Source organism: Aureococcus anophagefferens, assembly GCF_000186865.1.
Source record: "Aureococcus anophagefferens unplaced genomic scaffold AURANscaffold_7, whole genome shotgun sequence".
In the NCBI taxonomy this organism is placed as follows: domain Eukaryota; class Pelagophyceae; order Pelagomonadales; family Pelagomonadaceae; genus Aureococcus; species Aureococcus anophagefferens.
In genome coordinates, this window is record NW_008705567.1 from 1863495 (window position 1) to 1881960 (window position 18466).

Sequence of the window (18466 nt, forward strand, 5' to 3'; positions counted from 1 at the left end):
TTTTCCCTATCACACTCCTCGTCGCTTCGCTCCTCGGGGTCGCTCCGCTCCTCCTCGCTACGCTCGGTGCGCGATGTTGAAGTTCAATTGAACGGATGAGTCAGCATTTCCATTGCATTCTCCTCACTTAGATATTTTCACGTCAATCGCGCGTCGACAATTCTTCAGACCTTGTTCTTATTCTTCCTCGCCGGTTTCTATTTCTTTCTCGGTTTCACGGGGAAGCGCGTCAAAGGCGTCGAAATTGCAGGCGGCTGTTTGCTGGGAGTCTTGGGCATCTTTGGTGTTGCGGGAGCGGCCTACTGGAAGAACAAACAGACCGTCGATGATGATGATTCTCTCGCAGCACACCACATGGAGGAAAACAAACCTTGCACGGCCGGATGCGGTCTAGAGTTCTTCGTCGGCGTCTCTACCGTCGTCATGGGCATCGGCATGTGCGGCGCTGCGTTCAAGGCACCTGCGCTCGTGGAGAAGGGCGCTGACCTCGAAGGCCCGACGGGGACCGAGATGGCCTAAGCAAAAGCAAAAGAGACGGGCCTGGCCGCCCCGCGGTAAAAGCGGCGGCCAAGAAGACGGCCTCCCCCAGCGAGGCGATGCGCGCCCCCCCTCCCCCCCAAGAGGACGGCGGAGCTCCCCACCACGCGCGCGCGCCCCCACCCACACTTCCGCCGGGAGCCCTAAACTCTTACCGCGCCGCCCCGGCGCTCTTCTCGACGATCTCGCGGAGCGTGTCGTAGTCGCACCGGTCCTCGCCGAGCGTCTTGAGGAAGCCGGACGCGAGCGCGACGGCGCGCGGGCCCCACGCGTCCGTTGCGGCGGCGTCGGCCTCGAGGGCGGCGGCGACGGCGCCGGCGAAGGGGTCCCCCGTGTTCCGCGGGCCCCGGGACCGGCGGAAGACGGCCCGGAGCGCGCCGTCCCGGCCGTCCGAGGCGAGCTCCGAGGCGCTCGAGTCGTCGTCGTCCGAGTCCGCGGAGAAGGCGGACGCGCTCTCCGAGTACTCGGCCGCGGGGTACGCCGGCGGCTCCGGCGACGGCGCGCGCTTCGGGGTCGGTCGCCCGCCGCCGGCGGTGGCCTCCCGCGCTTCCCGGAGCGCGCGCACGCGGCGGAGCCGCTCCTTCGCGTCCGCGCCCGCGAGCAGCTCGCGCGTCGACGGGATCACCGGCGCCGGCGGCCGCGGCGGCGGCGACGGCGCGGCGGCGGGGGGCGCCACGTAGCCCGGCGTCGGCGACGGCGGCGCGAGCGCCGCGCGGCAGCCCGCCTTCTTCGCGGCCTTTTCGATGAAGCTGTTCGTGACCTCCTTGAGATGTGTCAAAGCGCCGTCGCGGTCCTTCGGGCCCTTGAGGAGCGCATCCAGCTCCTCGAGGGCCCGGTCGCGCTGGGACGTGGGTCGGCGCTCCGAGATGACAGCGGCATTGAACGCCATGGTTTGTGCCTTTCAATACTCAGAGATGAAGGCCGTCGTGCACCATTAGTGAGCGGGCTGCTACCGGTTCATCATACGTCCAACGTCGAGGCAGTTGAGGCGTTGCAAACTTCGAGCGGCGGCTCCAAAATCGGCTGCGCCGGTCGCGTCCATCTGCTTAGTGTACTGCCGAAGAATTGCAGAATGCGCTGCTCACTGGCCATACCACTCCTCGCGAGCGCCGCGTGCGCGTTCAAGCCGCCCACGCCGCAGCAGGTCCGCGCCAGCGTTCGAATTTTATGCGCCAGCTGGCAAAACAACCGTTGGCCGCTGCGCGCGCACACAAACTCACCCACTCCCCCCCTCGCAGACGAAAGAGGTCAAGGACTTCCTGGGCAACGCCGCCAAGCAGTTCAAGAGCGCCCTGCCGACCGTCGACGCCGGCGCTTTGAAGGAGGACGCGGAGCGGAAGGCGACGGCGGCGCGGCTCCGCGCGGCGGCGGCGGACCGCATGCGCGCGCCGGCCCAGCTCGACGAGGACCAGGTCGCGAAGATGGAGGCCCTGGGCTACGCCTACGACGCGGAGAAGCGCACGTGGACCCACGGCGCGAAGCGCCGCGGCCCGTCGCCCGACGAGCCGCGGTTCGGCCGGAGCGACGACGTCGACGCGTACACGGAGGAGCTGTGGTTCACGGCCGCCGCCGCGGAGTTCGACGACGAGCAGGTGCTCGTCGAGCCCTTCCGCCGCAAGGCCAAGTTCGCCCGCAAGCCGCCGCCGGCCGTCGAGGACCGCGCGGCGTCGGAGAGTTTAGCCAGCCAGGAACCGCTCCGGCGCCTCGGCTTCGCGTACGACGCGGACACGGGCCGCTGGAGCCGCGGCGCCGCGCGCCGCACGGCGCGCACGGTGGAGATCCTCTCGCGGAAGCGCACGTTGAAGGTGTCGGCCGTCGAGGACTGGGACATGGCCGCGGTGAACCGCTTGGACTTTCTGCTCACGCAGACGCTCATGGAGGCGCCCGAGAACGTCTGGGGCGGCGCGCTGCGCTGGGCGCGCGAGCCCGCGTTCCCGCTCATCTGGCTCGCCCTCCAGACCAAGGTCTGGGACGCCTGGGCCGAATCGACGCCCGTGCTCGGCGACGCCTTCGTCGAGCCGACGTCCGCGCTGCTCCCCGCGACGGACGAGGCGCGGCTCGCGCTCGGCGCCTCCGCGGGCGTCTTCCTCGTCGCCGCCTGGCTCCAGAAGGCGGCCTGGGCGGGCTCGTCCGGGTCCCTGGCCGTCGGCGCCGCCGAAAGAGCGATCGCCGACGACGCGTTCGGCGCCGTCGCGCCGGCGTCCGCGGCGACGCGCGCGGAGCTGGGCCTGCCCTACCGCCTCGTCGCCGCCGCGCTCGTCGCCGCGTCGGCGTTACCGCGGGCGGCCTTCCTCCACCAGTACGCGCAGCAGAAGCTCGAGTACGACCTCTTCGCGATGGCGGGGCTCGACGGCGTCATCGGCGACTTCGGCGCGTCCGCCGCGGCCGCGGGCGTCGCGGGCTCCATCCTCGCCGTCGGCGCGCTCTCGGGGCTCGGCGAGGCCCAGCGTCCCGTGGCCGTGACGACCTTTGAGAGATTCGGGGTGGGAAAACAACGAGAAATCGTCACCGTCGTGCTTGGTAGGCGAGGCCGCGACGTGGAACTGGGTGCGCGCGCCGGCGACGGACCGCGACGAACTCAACGCCATCGCGAACGAGCTCGAGACGGACCAGCTGCGCGTGCGCAAGCTCGAGGAGCGCGCGGAGAGCCTCGACCCGGCGCGCGACGGCCCGGCCGTCGTCAAGGTCGCCTTCCAATCCGCGGAGCGCGCGGTCCGCGAGGCCGACGCCTTCGAGCGCGTCGCCGACTCCTGGCTGCTCCACTTCCACGACACGTCGTCCGTCGAGGTCGAGATCGACGACGCGTCGCGGGAGCGCAAGGCCGACGGCGCCGTCGGCTCCGCGGTGCTCAGCGGCGCCGCGGCGGCGGCGGCCTACGCGGCGACGGGCTACGACCTGCGCGCCGTCGCGGGGCTCCACGGCGCGGGCGCCCTCGTCGACGCGCTCGCGCCGACGGCCGCGGAGCTGAAGACGGCCAAGGTCGCGGCCCTCGACGTCCCGGCCGCGGACGCCAAAAACTAGAAGCGCGACGACCCATCGGACATGCACATACCCTGCACATACTTTAATGTCCATACGAAGCTTACTCATGCGCGTCGAGGAACGCGGCGAGCCGCGCGACGTAGTCGTCGCCGTCCTCGAGGAGCGCGTGGTGCGACCGGCCCGGGAGCTCGTCGACGCGGACGTCGGCGATATTACGCCAGGGGTCGACGCAGGGTTCGGTGACGAAGTCGTGCTCGCCGCGGAGCACGTACGTCGGGCACCGCACGGCCGAGAACGTCTTCGCCTCGAGGCCCCGGATCGCCGCGGTGCCGCGCCACGCGTCGCCCGCGCGCGCGTAGGCCGCGTCGATGTGCTCCCGGCCGGCGGCGCCGCCGCGGTAGTTGTGGGTGTCCAGGAACGCCTCGACGCCGCCGCAGGCCTCCGCGAGCCGCGCCGCCTCGGCCTCGACGACGGGCACGGACGCCGGCGCGTTCGACAGCGTCAGCGACCGCGGCGCGCCGTCGGCGACGCAGTGGAGGAAGGCGAGCAGGCCGCCCCAGGACTGGCCGTAGAGGTGGTAGTCGTCCAAGTCGTTGGCCTTCAATACGTTGCGCAGGTCGTGGACCGCGCCGACGCAGCCGTAGCGCTGGTCGCCGGCTTCGGGCCGGTCGCTGCGGCCGCAGCCCAGCTGGTCCCAGAAGAGCACCGGCCGGTCCAGGGCTTCCAATGGGAAGAGGTAGTCGCTGGGCACCTGGGGACCGCCGTGGCAGACGACGAGCGGCGGCTGGGCCGTCGGCGCTTTGGACCAGCCGTACCAGAGCTTGGCGCCCTCCGAGATGGCGAAGCCTTCGGAGCTGAGCGCGGCGCAGCGCGCGGCGAGCGCGAGCAGCGCGGCGCAGCGAGTCATTGGCAGCAGTGGCAATCAGTGCTCTCTCCTCATGCGGGCGCTCGAGAAAGAAGTTCAATCAAAACAGCAACCCACTACAACATCGCACCTTGAAGCGCGAATGGCAGGTCGGTTTCGAGTTCCAAAATTAGTTGATGAGGGGGCTCTCGACGGAGGACAGGTCCGCGCCGCGCGAATTGGGCTTCGAGCCCGCGAGGAACCGCTCGATCTCCTCGAGGGTCATGCCCTTGGTCTCGGGCACGTTGCGGTTGATGAAGTGGAGCGCGTAGAGGTCGAGCACGGCGAAGATGCCGAAGAGGACCGTGAGGTACCACGTGCTCCCGAGGAGGGCCTTGAGCCCCGTCTGCGCCACGGGGAACAGGAAGGACACGAGCATGTTGCTCGCGAAGTTCGCCTGGACGGCGAGCGCGACGGCCTGGCCGCGGACCTCGAGGGGGAACACCTCGGAGATGAGCAGCCAGGCGATGGGGCCGAAGCCGACCTGGTAGCCCGCGATGTAGACGAAGATGAGGCCGACGATGGCGCCCTTCTGCGCCGAGAAGCCGCCCGACGGGTCGAAGTCGTAGAACGCGAGGGCCAGCGCCGCGAGCGCCAGAAACATGGAGCCCACGCCGACGAAGAGCAGCTCGCGCCGGCCGCGCCGGTCCACGGTGACGACCGCGAACAGCGTCGCGAAGAGCTTGAAGACGCCCACGAAGACCGTCGCTACCGTGCCGATGCCCGCGGCGTCGAAGATCGTCGACGCGTAGTAGAGCACGGAGGGCTGGCCCGTGAGCTGCTGCAGCAGCACGACGCCCAGGCCCGCCGTCAGCGCGCGCCGGTACTTGGCGTCCAGCAGCGACCGGGGCTCGCCGCGCGCGCCGTCGTCGCCGCCGCCGCCGCCGTCGTCGAGCTCCGCGACGGCCGCCTCCAGGAGCGCGTCGTCGTTCGGGTAGACGAAGGTCAGCGACGCGCGCGCGCCCGCCGCGTCGCCCTTCAAGGACAGCCAGCGCGCCGACGGCGGCAGGCAATAGGCGCCCCAGTAGAGGAGCAGCGCGAGGGGTATGGACGCCGCGTAGGTGTAGCGCCAGCCGCCGGCCGTCTCCCGCAGCGCGAAGCCGAGGCCGTAGCCGAGGCAGATGCCGACGACGATGGCCGCCTCCTTGAGCGACACGAGCGTGCCGCGGATCGCCGCGGGCGACATCTCCGCGATGTAGCTCGGCGCGCCGTGCATGACGAAGCCGCAGCCCACGCCGTAGACGAAGCGGCCTAAAACGAGGAGGAAGAGGCCGTCGCCCGCGCCGGACTCGTAGGGCCCGACGCCGCCGCCGAGGAACTCGCACGCGGCGCCGAGGACGTAGAGCGCCGCGCCCAGCAGCAGCTCGCGGCGCCGCCCGAGGTCGTCGGCGACCTTGAAGACGATCGACGCGCCGACGAAGGCGCCGCCGACGCCCCCGGACGTCACGAGGCCCTGGAGCGCCGACGACCGGGCGACGAGGTCGTACCAGGACACGCCGCTGAACTTGGCGGACTGGAGCTGCGTGAGCACGTAGGACGTGGCGCCGATGTCGTAGCCGAAGAGCAGGCCGCCGAGGGCCGGGAAGAAGAAGATGCGCGCGACGGCGAGCCGGTCGTAGCCGCCCATGAGCGTGTGTCTTCGGACTGTCGATGGAGTCAGGCTCTGCGCAACAAGACCTCAGGAGCTTGTGGCAGTCGCCAATCAGCATGCATGGCCGATGATGGCCTGCAACACAAAGAGCTAACTTCAAGGATGCGATGTTTGCCTAGAAGACGCGTGCGTCCAGATTTTGTGGAAGGCCGCCCGCGCGATCAACACAGCCAATCGCCGCAGCTGTCGCCGTTCCGCATCGAACACGTGAGGATGAGCGACGAGAAGTCCGCCAAGGCGGAGCTCAAGGACGAGATGCTCAAGCAGGTGAAGAGCCCCCAGTTCGTCGTCGTGGCGCTGCTCTTCGTCGTCTTCGAGCTCGTCATCGTCTTCGGCATCGACACGAGCAGCCGCCGCGAGGAGCTCCAGTGGCACTGGCTGTCGCTCTACTTCCTCATCCTCTGCGGCCTCACGCCCATCACCATGGACAGCAAGCTCTTCTTCCGGGGCGGCATCGCGGACGACGCGACGGACACGCAGTCGAGCGCGCTCGTCGGCTCGTCCGCGTTCATCTCCTGGATCTTCGCCAAGTCCATCACGAACGCGTCGAAGAAGGGCGGCTCCTACGGCATCTGCGGCGGCTTCGGCTACGCCGCCTGGTACCTCGCCTTCCCGTCCGCGGCCGTCGCGTGCTACCAGCTCCGCCGCAAGGGCTACAAGTCGCTGCCCGGCGCCATCCACGCCAAGTACGGCACCTGCGCCGTGCTCGTCTTCGCCTGCTGCGTGCTCTACCGCCTCTACAACGAGGTCTGGTCGAACTCGCGCGTCATCGCGGATTTCTACGGCCGCGAGACGAAGAACTACAAGCTCGACGACGGCACGACGGAGACGGTCGACGCGTCGGACCCCTGGTGGGCCGCGGCGATCATCGCGACGGCCCTGCCCCTCTGCTACGTCTTCGCCGGGGGCATGCGCTCGTCGCTGCTGTCGGACTCGGCCCAGGCCTTCCTCGCCGTCGTCACGCTCGCCGTCGTCCTCGTCGCGATCCAGTACGAGCGGGCGAGCAACGACGACCTGCGCAAGTTCGCCAAGTCCTACAGCCACTGGGGCCTCTTCCAGTGGGTGCCCAAGCCGGAGCTGAGCCCGCTGTCGCTCAAGGGCGGCATGGACATGTTCGCGCTCGGCGCCGTGCAGGGCGGCTTCTCCTACGCGTTCTTCGACCCCGTGCTCACGGACCGCTGCTTCCTCGCGGACCCCAAGACCATGGCGCGCTGCTTCACGGTCGGCGGCTTCGCCGCCGCCTGGTTCATCACGCTCTTCTCCATCATCGGCGTCCACGGCTCCATGCTCGGCAAGTGCGTGTCCGCGGGCTACTGCGACTCCAGCGACCTCCGCGGCGCGGACGTCGCCCAGGTCACGGCCGGCGCGCCCCACGCCGTCGCCCAGACGCTGGGCACCGTGCTCTTCTCCTTCATCAACATCATCATGGTCACGTCGGGCATCTCGACGCTCGACTCGACGTTCACGTCCGTCGCGAAATTGGTCGGGCCCGACGTCCACGGCTTCCTCACGACGGGCAAGCCCATGCCCCTCGCCGACGCGACCAAGGACCACGTGAACATCGGCCGCGCGGCCATGGTGCTCGTCGCCGTCGTCGGCACGCTGCCCCTCCTCGACAACCCCGCGGAGCTCGACGCGACGACGGTCGCGGGCACGATCGTCATGGGCCTCGGCGCGCCCATCTACATGCTCGCGCTCCTCCCGAAGCAGCTCGAGTGGAAGGGCACGCGCCCCCTCGCCTTCCTCGTGCCCGTGCTCACCTGCGCGGCGCTCGGCATCTGCTTCCGGCTCTCGACGGCCAAGGACAAGCACAAGGAGCTGAAGTACCCGGGCATCGCGAAGAACATCGACTTCTCCTACCTCAACGTCGGCGAGGGCGTCTACCGCACCTACCTCGGCATCAACATCCTGGGCGCCTGCATCTCCCTCGGCGCGTGGTTCCTGTTCACGTTCGACTGGTGCTGGTTCGTCGACGAGGGCGACGAGTTCGAGCCCGCGCAGAAGGCGTTGCTCGTCGCCGACGAGCCGTCCGAGGACGACGTCGAGATGGTCAAGCCGCCGAACCCGCCGTCGGCGGCCGAGGAGATGAGCCTCGCCGTCGGCGGCCGCGCCGCGGACGACGAGCCGACGTCCGGCGGCGCGCCGCCGGCCGCCGAGGCCTGAGGGCCTCAAGCGGCGGCCGGGCCCTTCACCCGGGCCCGCGCCGCCGCCGACGGCGACGACGACCTCGTCGCCCCCAAGAACCCGCAAGGCCGCGCACATGACTCCACCGCCCGATCCCTCAAGTCCGGAAACGGGAACGAGGATTGGCGGGGACGACGGCGCCTTGCCGGGAAACACACGACTCGCGCGCGCTAGAAGCCACACGGACGAACGACGACCACACGCATTCCGTTCGCCCGCCTCTCACCGCTTCGCTCGCACCCCCAAAAGACAAAACGCCGGAACAAGACGAGTCCCCCCGCGACCACGCGGCCTGCCTGCTTGAGAGGGTCCGACGTCCCGAATATACCACTCGGTCTGCCTACCTTCCGTTCTCTATTGGTGGGGATGCTATGTGGGCTGTGTCGAGGCCGTCGGCGGCGCGGCGTCGAGGCGCGCGAGAGCGGAGAAGGCGTGCTTGAAGCCCTGGGCGGCCGAAAGGGCGTACCATTTTCGTGCTTCGCTGATGTCCCCTTCTTTAACCTCGCAAATTTCACCGACGTTGCACTGTGCCATTGCGGAACCGCGGTTTGCGGCCATTCGATGCAGCCGCTTCGCCTTTTTCCAGTCCAGCTTGACGCCTTGCCCTAGATAGTACGCGGCCCCAAGGCTCACCATCGCGTCCACGTCCCCGAGCTCCACGGCGCGCTTGAAAATCTTTGCGGCTTTCTTATCGGATTTCACAAGGCCGAAGTCACCGTGGCGGTACGCCCTTCCCAAAAACGCAATCGCTTCCGGCACCTCGTTCTCCACATGGCGCCGAAGACGCGCGAGGTCTTCCGCATCGTTTTCTGCGGGTGGTACACGACAGAGGGGACACGCGTCGAGGCCGATCTTGGCCTCGCACGATTCGCAGACCCTCCGGCAGCAACAGACGCGAATCGCGTTATTCGCATTCACGTCCCACTCCTCCATGCAGATCGGGCACCGCGACCCAAACCGCGCCGACAGCGGCTCCCGCTCCGGGTCCGCCTCGCGCCGGGCACGAGCGGCCTCGTGCTCCGCCGCGATGCGCGCGCGGACCTCGTCGGCGTGCGACCGAGGCGCGGGGCCGTAGAACACGTCCCGCGGCGGCGACGGCGGGGGCGTCGGCGCCTCGGCCTCGGCCTGGATCTTCTTGCACACCTTTCGGTGGCCCCGGTCGCGCCAGTCGATGCGTTGGCAGTCCGTCGAACAGTAGGCCGTCGTGCCGCAACCTAGACAAGCCTTGGCCTTGTCGGCGCCGCAGATCGTGCAGGTCATTAGGGTGTCGAGTTTTTTGCCCTTCGCTCGGGCCATGCGATTCTCATACTCCAACTTCTTCTCCTGCCACGACATGACTCGGGGCGCGTCCTTGCGCGGGGGCGTCGCCACAAAGTCGACTACACTCGATCGGGTCGAAAGACTCGCAATGGCAAAATCGTAGGTCCTCGACTTCTGGAACTGCGTGAAGACCATCCAACCCAAACTCTCCCTCGGCTGCCTCTTCCCGGGGCTCCAGGAAAGCTCCGGCTGAGCCTGAGGCCGAGCCTCTGAAAACTCCGACTCCCGCGGTTCCTCCCCGGGCCCCCTACGTTTAGAGACGCGTCAAGGCAAAATCGTAGCCGCCCTACGTCGTCGTGCCCTCTTCGTCGCCGTGCTCGCGTACGCCTCCGCCCTAGTCGTGTCCTCCCGTGACGCTTCCCTACGCCCCCCTTCGCTGTTCTCTCCCCCTTCGGTTCTTCCCTGCGCCGCGGCTAAGCAAAATCGCTCAAATCGAGAACTTAATGTCGTGACCTCGTGATCGCCGACTCGTCGAGGACCCGTCGGGGTACCGAGGCCGAACACTCGTGACGGCCCTTGGGAGACGTCGCAACAAAAAATACCACTCGGTCTGCCTATCTTTCGTTCTCTACCCTGGGGATGCTATGTGGGCTGTGTCGAGGCCGTCGGCGGCACGGCGCCGAGGCGCGCGAGAGCGGAGATGGCATTCTTGTAGCCCTGGGCGGCCGAAAGGGCGTACCATTTTCGCGCTTCGCTGATGTCCCCTTCTTTGACCTCGCAAATTTCACCGACGTTTTTCTGTCCAACTGCGGAACCGCGGTCTGCGGCCATTCGATGCAGCCGCTTCGCCTTTTTCCAGTCCAATTTGACGCCTCGCCCTAAATAGTACGCGGCCCCAAGTTGTACCATCGCCTCCACGTCCCCGAGCTCCACGGCGCGCTTCCAAATCTTCGCGGCTTTCTTATCGGATTTCACGAGGCCGAAGTAACCGCGGCGGTACGCACATCCCAAAAACGAAATTGCTTCCGGCACCTCGTTCTCCACATGGCGGCGAAGCCGCGCGAGTTCTTCCGCATGGGTCTTCGCGCACGGTATACGACAGAGGGGACACGCGGTTTCGATCTTATCCTCGCACGACTTGCAGACCTTTCGGCAGCAGCAGACGCGATGCACGCCCGGAGCATTCACGTCCCACTCCTCCATGCAGATCGGGCACCGCGACCCAAACCGCGCCGACAGCGGCTCCCGCTCCGGGTCCGCCTCGCGCCGGGCACGAGCGGCCTCGTGCTCCGCCGCGATGCGCGCGCGGACCTCGTCGGCGCGCGACCGAGGCGCGGGGCCGTAGAACACGTCCCGCGGCGGCGACGGCGGGGGCGTCGGCGCCTCGGCCTCGGCCTGGATCTTCTTGCAGACCTTTCGGTGGCCCCGGTCGCGCCAGTCGATGCGTTGGCAGTCCGTCGAACAGTAGGCCGTCGTGCCGCAACCTAGACAAGCCTTGGCCTTGTCGGCGCCGCAGATCGTGCAGGTCTTGAGAGTGTCGAGTTTTTTGCCCCTCGCTCGGGCCATGCGATTCTCATACTCCAACTTCTTCTCCTGCCACGACATGACTCGGGGCGCGTCCTTGCGCGGGGGCGTCGCCACAAAGTCGACTACTGATGGGTCGACTCGCTGGCAAAATCGCTCAAACTTGAATCGCAACTAAATGTCGTGATCGCCGACTCGTCGGGACCCGTCGGGGTACCGAGGCCGAACACTCGTGGCGGCCCTTGGGAGACGTCGCAACAAAAAATGCCACTCGGCCTGCCTATCTTTCGTTCTATAGACTGGGGGATGCTATGTGGGCTATGTCGAGGCCGTCGTCGGCGGCACGGCGTCGAGGCGCGCGAGAGCGGAGAAGGCGTGCTTGAAACCCTGGGCGGCCGAAAGCGCGTACCATTTTCGCGCTTCGCTGATGTCCCCTTCTTTGACCTCGCAAATTTCACCGACGTTGCACTGTCCCGTTGCGCAACCGCGGTCTGCGGCCATTCGATGCAGCCGCTTCGCCTTTTTCCAGTCCTGCTTGACGCCTTCCCCGTTATAGTACGCGGCCCCAAGGTTGGTCATCGCGTCCACTTCCCCGAGCTCCACGGCGCGCTTGAAAATTTTCGCGGCCTTCTTCTCCGACTTCACGAGGCCGTACCAACCTTCGCGGTACGCAGTTCCCAAACACGTAATCGCTTCCGGCACCTCGTTCTCCACATGGCGGCGAAGACGTGCGAGGTGTTCCGCATGGTCTTCTGCGCGCGGTATGCGACAGACGGGACACGCGGTTTCGATCTTTTTATTGCACGATCGGCAGACCTTTCGGCAGCAACAGACGCGAAACACGTCCGTCCTCGCATTCACGTCCCACTCCTCGAGGCAGATCGGGCACCGCGACCCGTACCGCGCCGAGAGCGGCTCCCGCTCCGGGTTCGCCTCGCGCCGGGCACGAGCGGCCTCGTGTTCCGCCGCGATGCGCGCGCGGACCTCGTCGGCGTGCGACCGAGGCGCGGGGCCGTAGAACACGTCCCGCGGCGGCGACGGCGGGGGCGTCGGCGCCTCGGCCTCGGCCTGGATCTTCTTGCAGACCTTCCGGTGCCCCCGGTCGCGCCAGTCGATGCGTTGGCAGTCCGTCGAACAGTATGCCGTCGTGCCGCAACCTAGACAAGCCTTGGCCTTGTCGGCGCCGCAGATCGTGCAGGTCTTTAGGGTGTCGAGTTTTTTGCCCCTCGCTCGGGCCATGCGAGTCTCATACTCCAACTTCTTCTCCTGCCACGACATGACTCGGGGCGCGTCCTTGTGCGGGGGCGTCGCCACAAGGTCGACTACGGCTGTACAGCACTCGATCAATCCTGGCAAAATCGCTCAAAATCACCAGCTTGCGCGGCGGCGGCGCGCGCTCCCACGAATACGACGGCCCGAGACGTCGTAACACCCACCAATCTTAGGACCGCGCGAAGACCCAGTCGTCCTTGAACGCGTCGAGCCCGCCCGCGTAGCCCGCGGGGCTGTCCGGCGACTTGGCGTCGTCGGGCGGCGTCTCGACGGGCAGCGCCGTGAAGCGCGCGTCGAAGTTCGAGAATTCCGCCGCGCGCTTGAGGTTCGCGCAGGGGCGGATAGGCGGCTGCCCCGCGCCGAGGGCCAGCGCGTCGAAGTCGAGGTGTTTGAAGAAGTCGAGGCGCCGGAGCGCGTCCGCGCCGTCCGCGACGCAGAGCCGCCGGAGCGGGTGGCGCCGCAGGAGCCCCGCGACGGCCGCGCCGGCGTCCGGCGGCACGTGGGGCGGCAGGCGCAGCGGCGCGAGGCGGATGCGGTCGAAGAGCTCGCGCCGGTCCGCCGTGTACCAGGGCGGCAGCCCCGTGAGGAGCTCGTAGGCGCAGATGCCCAGGCCCCACCAGTCGACCGCGGAGCCGTAGCCCGACGGCTTCCGCGCGATGACGTCCGGCGCCATGTACTCGGGCGTGCCGCAGATGGAGTGCGCGCCCGTCGTCGCGTGGAAGACGCCCGTCTTCGCGAGGCCAAAGTCGCCGAGCTTCAGGTGGCCGCGCGCGTCGAGGAAGCAGTTCTCGGGCTTGACGTCCCGGTAGACGACGCCGTGGTCGTGGGCGCACTGCAGCGCGAGCGCGAGCTCCGCGACGTAGAACGCGACGGCCTTGGCGCCCAGGACCCGCTTCGCGCAGAGGTGGTGAAATAATTCGCCGCCCGCGCAGTACTCGAACACCAAGACGACGTGGCCCGGCACGCGGTAGGCGAAGTGGAGCTTGACGATGAAGGCGTGCTCGAGGCCCGCGAGCACGTCGCGCTCGAGCTGCGTCCGCTCGAGCTGCTTCCGCAGCGTCAGGCGGCTCAGCGCGATCAATTTCAGCGCGTAGCGCGCGCCCGTGGCCTTGTGCCGCGCGAGGACGACCTTGCCAAAGGAGCCCACGCCGAGCACGCTCAACCGCTCGAAGTCGCCGTCGGCGACGACGGGGCGGCCGCCGTCCTCCTCCTGCGCCGCGACGATCATCTCCTCCTCGACGGCGCGCACGGGGCCCAGGGTCGTTTCCGGCGACCGCGCCGGCGACGGCTCCTCCGCGGGGACCGGCGTCGCGAAGTTGAAGAGGCTCGCCATCGCTGCGCGAGGCCGCTGGCCGCGACGCGGCGCCGAGGTTGCGCGGCCGCACGCAGCCGCGGCGCCCGAGAGTTATTTGCGCCCACACCTCGAGCCAAAACGGCACCTTCACGATGCACCTTCACCATGATGCCTTGCCGTTTTCTTGGGGTTAGAGGGGCTGCCCAGCCGCTCTGGTGCTGGCACGGGCAGCGTCCGGTCGTCGTCGCGGGCGCCTGTTTCGTCGGCGGCCGCCCGCCAACCGACGATGATCATCGGCGCGCCGATCTGCGCCATGGGCACGAGCGGCGCGCCGTCGATGGTCGTCGAGTCGAAGCGGCTCCGGCCCGTGGCGTCCAAGCCGTCGTCCAAGGCGCTCCGGCGCCTCGCCGCGAACGCCGCCGCCCCCCGGCCGCGCCAGCTGGCCCGGCCGCCGCCGTCGCCGCGGTCCCAGCTCGCGCCGTCGCCGGGCGCGGCGTCCGCGTCGCCCGCGGCGCGCGCGCCCGCGATGCGGCGCGCGAGCTCCGAGCCGCCGCGGAGCCGGCTCCTCAAGCTCGGCGGCGCGAGCCAGACCCTGCCCGCGCGGAGCGGGTCGGCGTCGTCGGCGACGCCGCTGCTGCCCGCGAGCCCGACGCCCGACGGGCGGCCGCGCGGCGGCGGCGGCGGCGGCGCGCCGCGGACCGCGAGCCCCGGCGGCGGGCGGCCCCTGCCGCCCGTGCCCCTGAGCGCGCCGCCCCTGGCGAGGAGCCCCCGGGGCGGCGCGCCGGGCGCGCGACCGGCGCGAAGCTCTGGTCGAAGACCTTCGCGCTCGCGACGCGCGGCGCCGGCGACGGATCGGCGTCGTCGCGGGCGACGGCCGTGCGCGTCGACGTCGAGCGCGAGCGCGCGCGCGCCGTCGAGCGCATCGCCGAGCACCGGCGGCGCCTCGCGCGCGCGAGCGGCGCGCGCGACGCCGAGGACCGAAAGCGCCGCGCGCGCTACGCGCACCTGGACATCGAGGCCGTGCGCGCCGAGGCGGCGAAGCGCGCCGTCGAGAACCAGAAAATCCAGGTCGCGAACCGCGAGGCCCTCGCCCAGGCCCTCGAGGCGAAGAAGCGCGAGGTGTCCATGCGCCGCGAGATGGAGCTCCGCGCCAAGGAGCGGCGGCGGGCCGAGATCTACGCCCTCAACGCCATCATGCGCGAGCACTTCCGCTCCATCGGGGCGGCGGACTAACGTGGAGGTTCGAAGGCAAGTTGAACGGCGGTTGAAGGAGTGGTGAAGCAGGAGTGTGATGGACGCCCTGCCCTGATCACGGATCAATGACCGACCTCTCCGACTTCGCGGAGACGGAGCGCGTCGCCGAGCGCGTGCTCGCCGAGTCCTTGGACCCCTGCGCCGCGTTCCGGCTGGGCCGCGCCATCGAGCCCGTCCAGGACGCCGACAATGACGAGGACGAGGTCCAGTTCGTCGGCAGCAGCAACGCCACGGTGCTCCCCCACTTCTCCTTCGACTGCGCCGAGGGCGGCTGCCGCAAGTGCTTCTGCTACGTCTGCGACGTCAGCGCGCGCGACTGCGACGCGTGGCGCGGCGACCACGAGCTGGCGACGAAAGGCGCGGCCTGGGACGCGAGGCGCGTCGCCGCGCGGACCGCGCGGCGCGGCGCGGCGGCGGAGGCGGCGCCCATGCGCGCCTTCGACGCGCGCGTGCCGCGGCGCGCGGCCCGGAGCGGCGACTGCGGCTGCGGCGACTGCGTGAGGCTGCGGGACTGGGCGGCCGGCGACGACGGCGACCTCGAGCTTCGCTGCGACGACGGCTGGCGCGGCCGGCGCCACGTCATGGACGAGATCGACGCGAGGTACGGCCACGACCTGGCCTACACCGTGCGCACGGCCGGCGGCGCGCCGACGCTCGTGGTGACGCGGCTCGCCGCGGCGCCGAAGGCGCCGCGGCCGCAGGCGCCCCGCGCGAAGCGCGCGCCGCGGCCGGCCATGCCCGACTTCGCGCTGAGCGCGCGCAGCCGCGCGGCCGCGGGCCTCGAGCCCCTGCGCCGTGCCGAGGCCGTGGCGCCGTCGCGCCGGAGCCCGACGCCGCCGCCGCCCGCGCGAAACTCGAAACGGAAACCCGCCGGCGCGCTCGACCGCCTCGGCGACATCCTCAAGCGGGCGAAGCGCTAACTTTTACCACCGCGGGTTCCGCACGACGCCGGCCTGCGTGTGGACGAGGTCCGCGAGCGCGTCGTGGCGCGGCGGCCGCGCGCCGAGGCGCCGGAGCGCGGGCAGGAGCACCGCGTTCTCCGCGGCGCGGCAGGCCGCGGCGACGCGGTTGTCGCCCTCGGTCGTCAGGGGCGCCGTGTGCACGGAGAGCGCGCCGTGGAGGTTCGCGAAGAGCACGTCCGTCGTGACGCGGTCGCCGACGACGGCGACGCGGCTCGCGTCGTCCGCGCCGAGCGCGGCGAGGAGCTCCGGCAGGCACCGCGGCTTCTTCTCCGCCGGGTGGCGCACGACCTTCAGACCCAGCGCCGCCTCGCAGGCCTCGGCCGCGGCGAAGCCCGCGTCGTCGGCGCTGCCCGCGGAGTTGGACAGCACGACGACCTTTTCGGCGCCGAAGATGTCGACGGCGCTCTGCGCGGCGGCCGCGACGAGCGGGTGCGGCGGCGCGTCGTCGTCGTAGGGCGCCGTCAGCGTGTTGTCCTTGTCGAGGACGACGTACTCGACGCCGCTCGCTTTCAGCGACAAAAAGTCGAGGTCGCCGAGATGCGGCACCGACACGTGCGGCACGAGGAGGCCCGGGCGCCGGAAGATGATGTTGAGCGTCGTGAGGATGGCCGCGCGGTTGAGCGACTGGCCGCCGGCGCGGCGCATGCCGCGGCGTGCGAGGCTCAAACGCATCACTCGGAGAGCGGCTCGACGACGCTGCCGGCGTCGCTTGCCACAAGAGCTCAGTACAACTAGGCATCAACAAGCCTTCAACCTTGAACCTCGAGAGACCGAGCCTCCATCAACCTTCACCTCACGCCGCTGTTTACGGCAGCAGCTCGAGGCGCACGACGTTCTTGAGGTCCGCGGGCGTGTCGCTGCCGCAGGGCCCGCACTGGACGGCGACGCCGTCCGGGTGCGCGAGGCGCAGGGGCCCGCCGCTCGCGAGCGGCTCGCCGCTGGCCTCGCCGTGGCAGAGGAAGCCCCTGAGGAGGTCCTCGCGCGGGATGGGCTTCGTCGAGACCTTGTCCGCGGCGGTGAAGACGCCCGAGCCGAATGTGAGCGTCGCGGCGAACATGGCGTCCGGGCACCTGTGTGGAAATCAAATCTTCAACCCGACTTCAATGTGCGCAGATGTGACAGTTTCGACGCAAGATCTTCGGCTGTGCTTCGAGAACTCGACGAGAGCAATCGATTCGTCCAAAAATCAGCCGAATCGACTTCGAATTGGCCGAGATAGAGAGTTCTGAAGTTTGGCCCCGACGTCCCAGCTCACTGGTTGATTTCCACGCGTCCGGGCACATGCTGATCACGGCCGACACGGACGCGGCGAGCTTGTCCTTGTGCTTGCCCGACGGCACGGGCACCGACGGCCGGCCCCGGATCGACGCCAGCGAGAACTCGGCGGTCCGGCCGCCGGCGACGACGGCGAAGGCGCCGCCGCTCGGGCCGTCGAGCGTCGCGCCGGCGACGGGCTCGTAGAAGCTCCGGAACTTGCGCACGAGCGGCGGCGACGGCAGCGGCGCGACGGCGCGCGCGGACGCGACGACCCAGCCGTGCTTCTCGCCGCCGTCCCAGTCGTAGGGCGACCCCGCGGCGACGCGGTGGAACGGCTCGTCCTGCCGCCACCGAGCCTCGTCGCCGTAGCGCACGGAGTCGCCGAAGACGACGACGCCGACCAATGTGCCCGCGGCGGCGGCGGGCGACTCGCCGAGCGACGACGCGTTCGCGGCGCCGCGCGGCGTCTCGAGCACGACGACGTCGACGCCGCGCGCCCACGCCGGCAGGGCGTAGCGCCGCGTCTCGATCGTCTTCGTGCCGCGCACGAGCGCCGCGGCCCAGGGCTCCTGCACCTCGAGGCACAGGACATGCGTGTCGCGCAGGGCCAGGCGCGCCTGCGGGTCGAAGACGGCCATCGCAGACTGCGATGGCCCACCTCGCCACCTTCAACGAGTACAACTTGCCGTTCAAGTTACGCGCCGACGTCGTCGTACGCGGGCGCCTGGAGCGTCTCGAGGGCCTCCGTGAGGTCGCGTTTGAGGTCGGCGGCGTCCTCGAGGCCCACGGAGAGGCGGACGAGGTAGGGCGAGACGTCGTCGTCGTACTTGCGGCGCCACTCCGCGAGCGACTCGACGCCGCCGAGCGACGTCGCGTCGCGGAAGAGGCGCAGCGTCGCCGGCAGCGCCTGGGCCGCGGTCGCCGAGCGGCACTCGATGGCGAACACGCCGCCGCCGTGGGCCATCTGGCGCGCCGCGAGCGCCGCGGACGGCCCGAGGCCCGGGTAGCGCACCTGGGCAGGACAAGAGAGATTCAACGTCGCTTCAACGTGAGTGTTCCGCGCGCGCGCGTCCCGGAAAAAGCATCCACGCTTCGAGACCGTTCCAAGAGATGATCGCTCGTCCAAAAATCAGCCGAAACGAGTGGAATACGGCCGAGATGTGAGGCTTTGAAGTTGGGAATTTCGCTCTCTTGTCCTGCCCGGGTAGCGCACGGATCGGACGCCGAGGTCGCCGCGCGTCTCCAGGTACGTCGCGAGGTCGAGGGCCGTGGCGGACTGGGCGGCGACGCGCAGGTGGAGCGTGCGCAGCGAGCGCAGCAGGAGCCAGGTCTCGAGGCTCCCCGGCGGCGTCCCCGCGGCGTTGCGGTGGTCCCGAGCGCCGGAG

At 69.6% G+C, this 18466-nt stretch overlaps 5 protein-coding genes across 5 annotated transcripts; 1 reads left to right on the forward strand and 4 right to left on the reverse strand.

The window, feature by feature from the left end:
- Positions 1–688: 688 nt before the first annotated feature.
- AURANDRAFT_63671 (hypothetical protein) lies at positions 689–1426 on the reverse strand (the record flags this gene model as incomplete). Its single annotated transcript, XM_009038006.1, has 1 exon — positions 689–1426. The coding sequence occupies one exon, from the start codon at positions 1424–1426 to the stop codon at positions 689–691; it is 738 nt and encodes a 245-aa protein (XP_009036254.1).
- A 3127-nt stretch (positions 1427–4553) lies between these two features.
- On the reverse strand, positions 4554–6050 carry SOC2 (general sugar transporter; the record flags this gene model as incomplete). Its single annotated transcript, XM_009038005.1, has 1 exon — positions 4554–6050. One exon carries the CDS (start codon positions 6048–6050, stop codon positions 4554–4556), a length of 1497 nt encoding a protein of 498 aa, XP_009036253.1.
- A 237-nt stretch (positions 6051–6287) lies between these two features.
- Positions 6288–8237, forward strand: AURANDRAFT_63673 (hypothetical protein; the record flags this gene model as incomplete). The annotated part of the gene is made up of 1 exon (XM_009037938.1): positions 6288–8237. The coding sequence occupies one exon, from the start codon at positions 6288–6290 to the stop codon at positions 8235–8237; it is 1950 nt and encodes a 649-aa protein (XP_009036186.1).
- Positions 8238–8693: 456 nt separating this feature from the next.
- On the reverse strand, positions 8694–11741 carry AURANDRAFT_2559 (hypothetical protein; the record flags this gene model as incomplete). The annotated part of the gene is made up of 3 exons (XM_009037725.1): positions 8694–9023; positions 10311–10585; positions 11429–11741. Coding segments are annotated over 3 exons (918 nt in total), but the record flags the coding sequence as incomplete, so codon positions are not given.
- A 742-nt stretch (positions 11742–12483) lies between these two features.
- AURANDRAFT_71507 (hypothetical protein) lies at positions 12484–18045 on the reverse strand (the record flags this gene model as incomplete). Its single annotated transcript, XM_009038004.1, has 6 exons — positions 12484–13605; positions 13894–14362; positions 15790–16485; positions 16634–16894; positions 17106–17698; positions 17788–18045. 6 exons carry the CDS (start codon positions 18043–18045, stop codon positions 12484–12486), a joined length of 3399 nt encoding a protein of 1132 aa, XP_009036252.1.
- Positions 18046–18466: the final 421 nt, after the last annotated feature.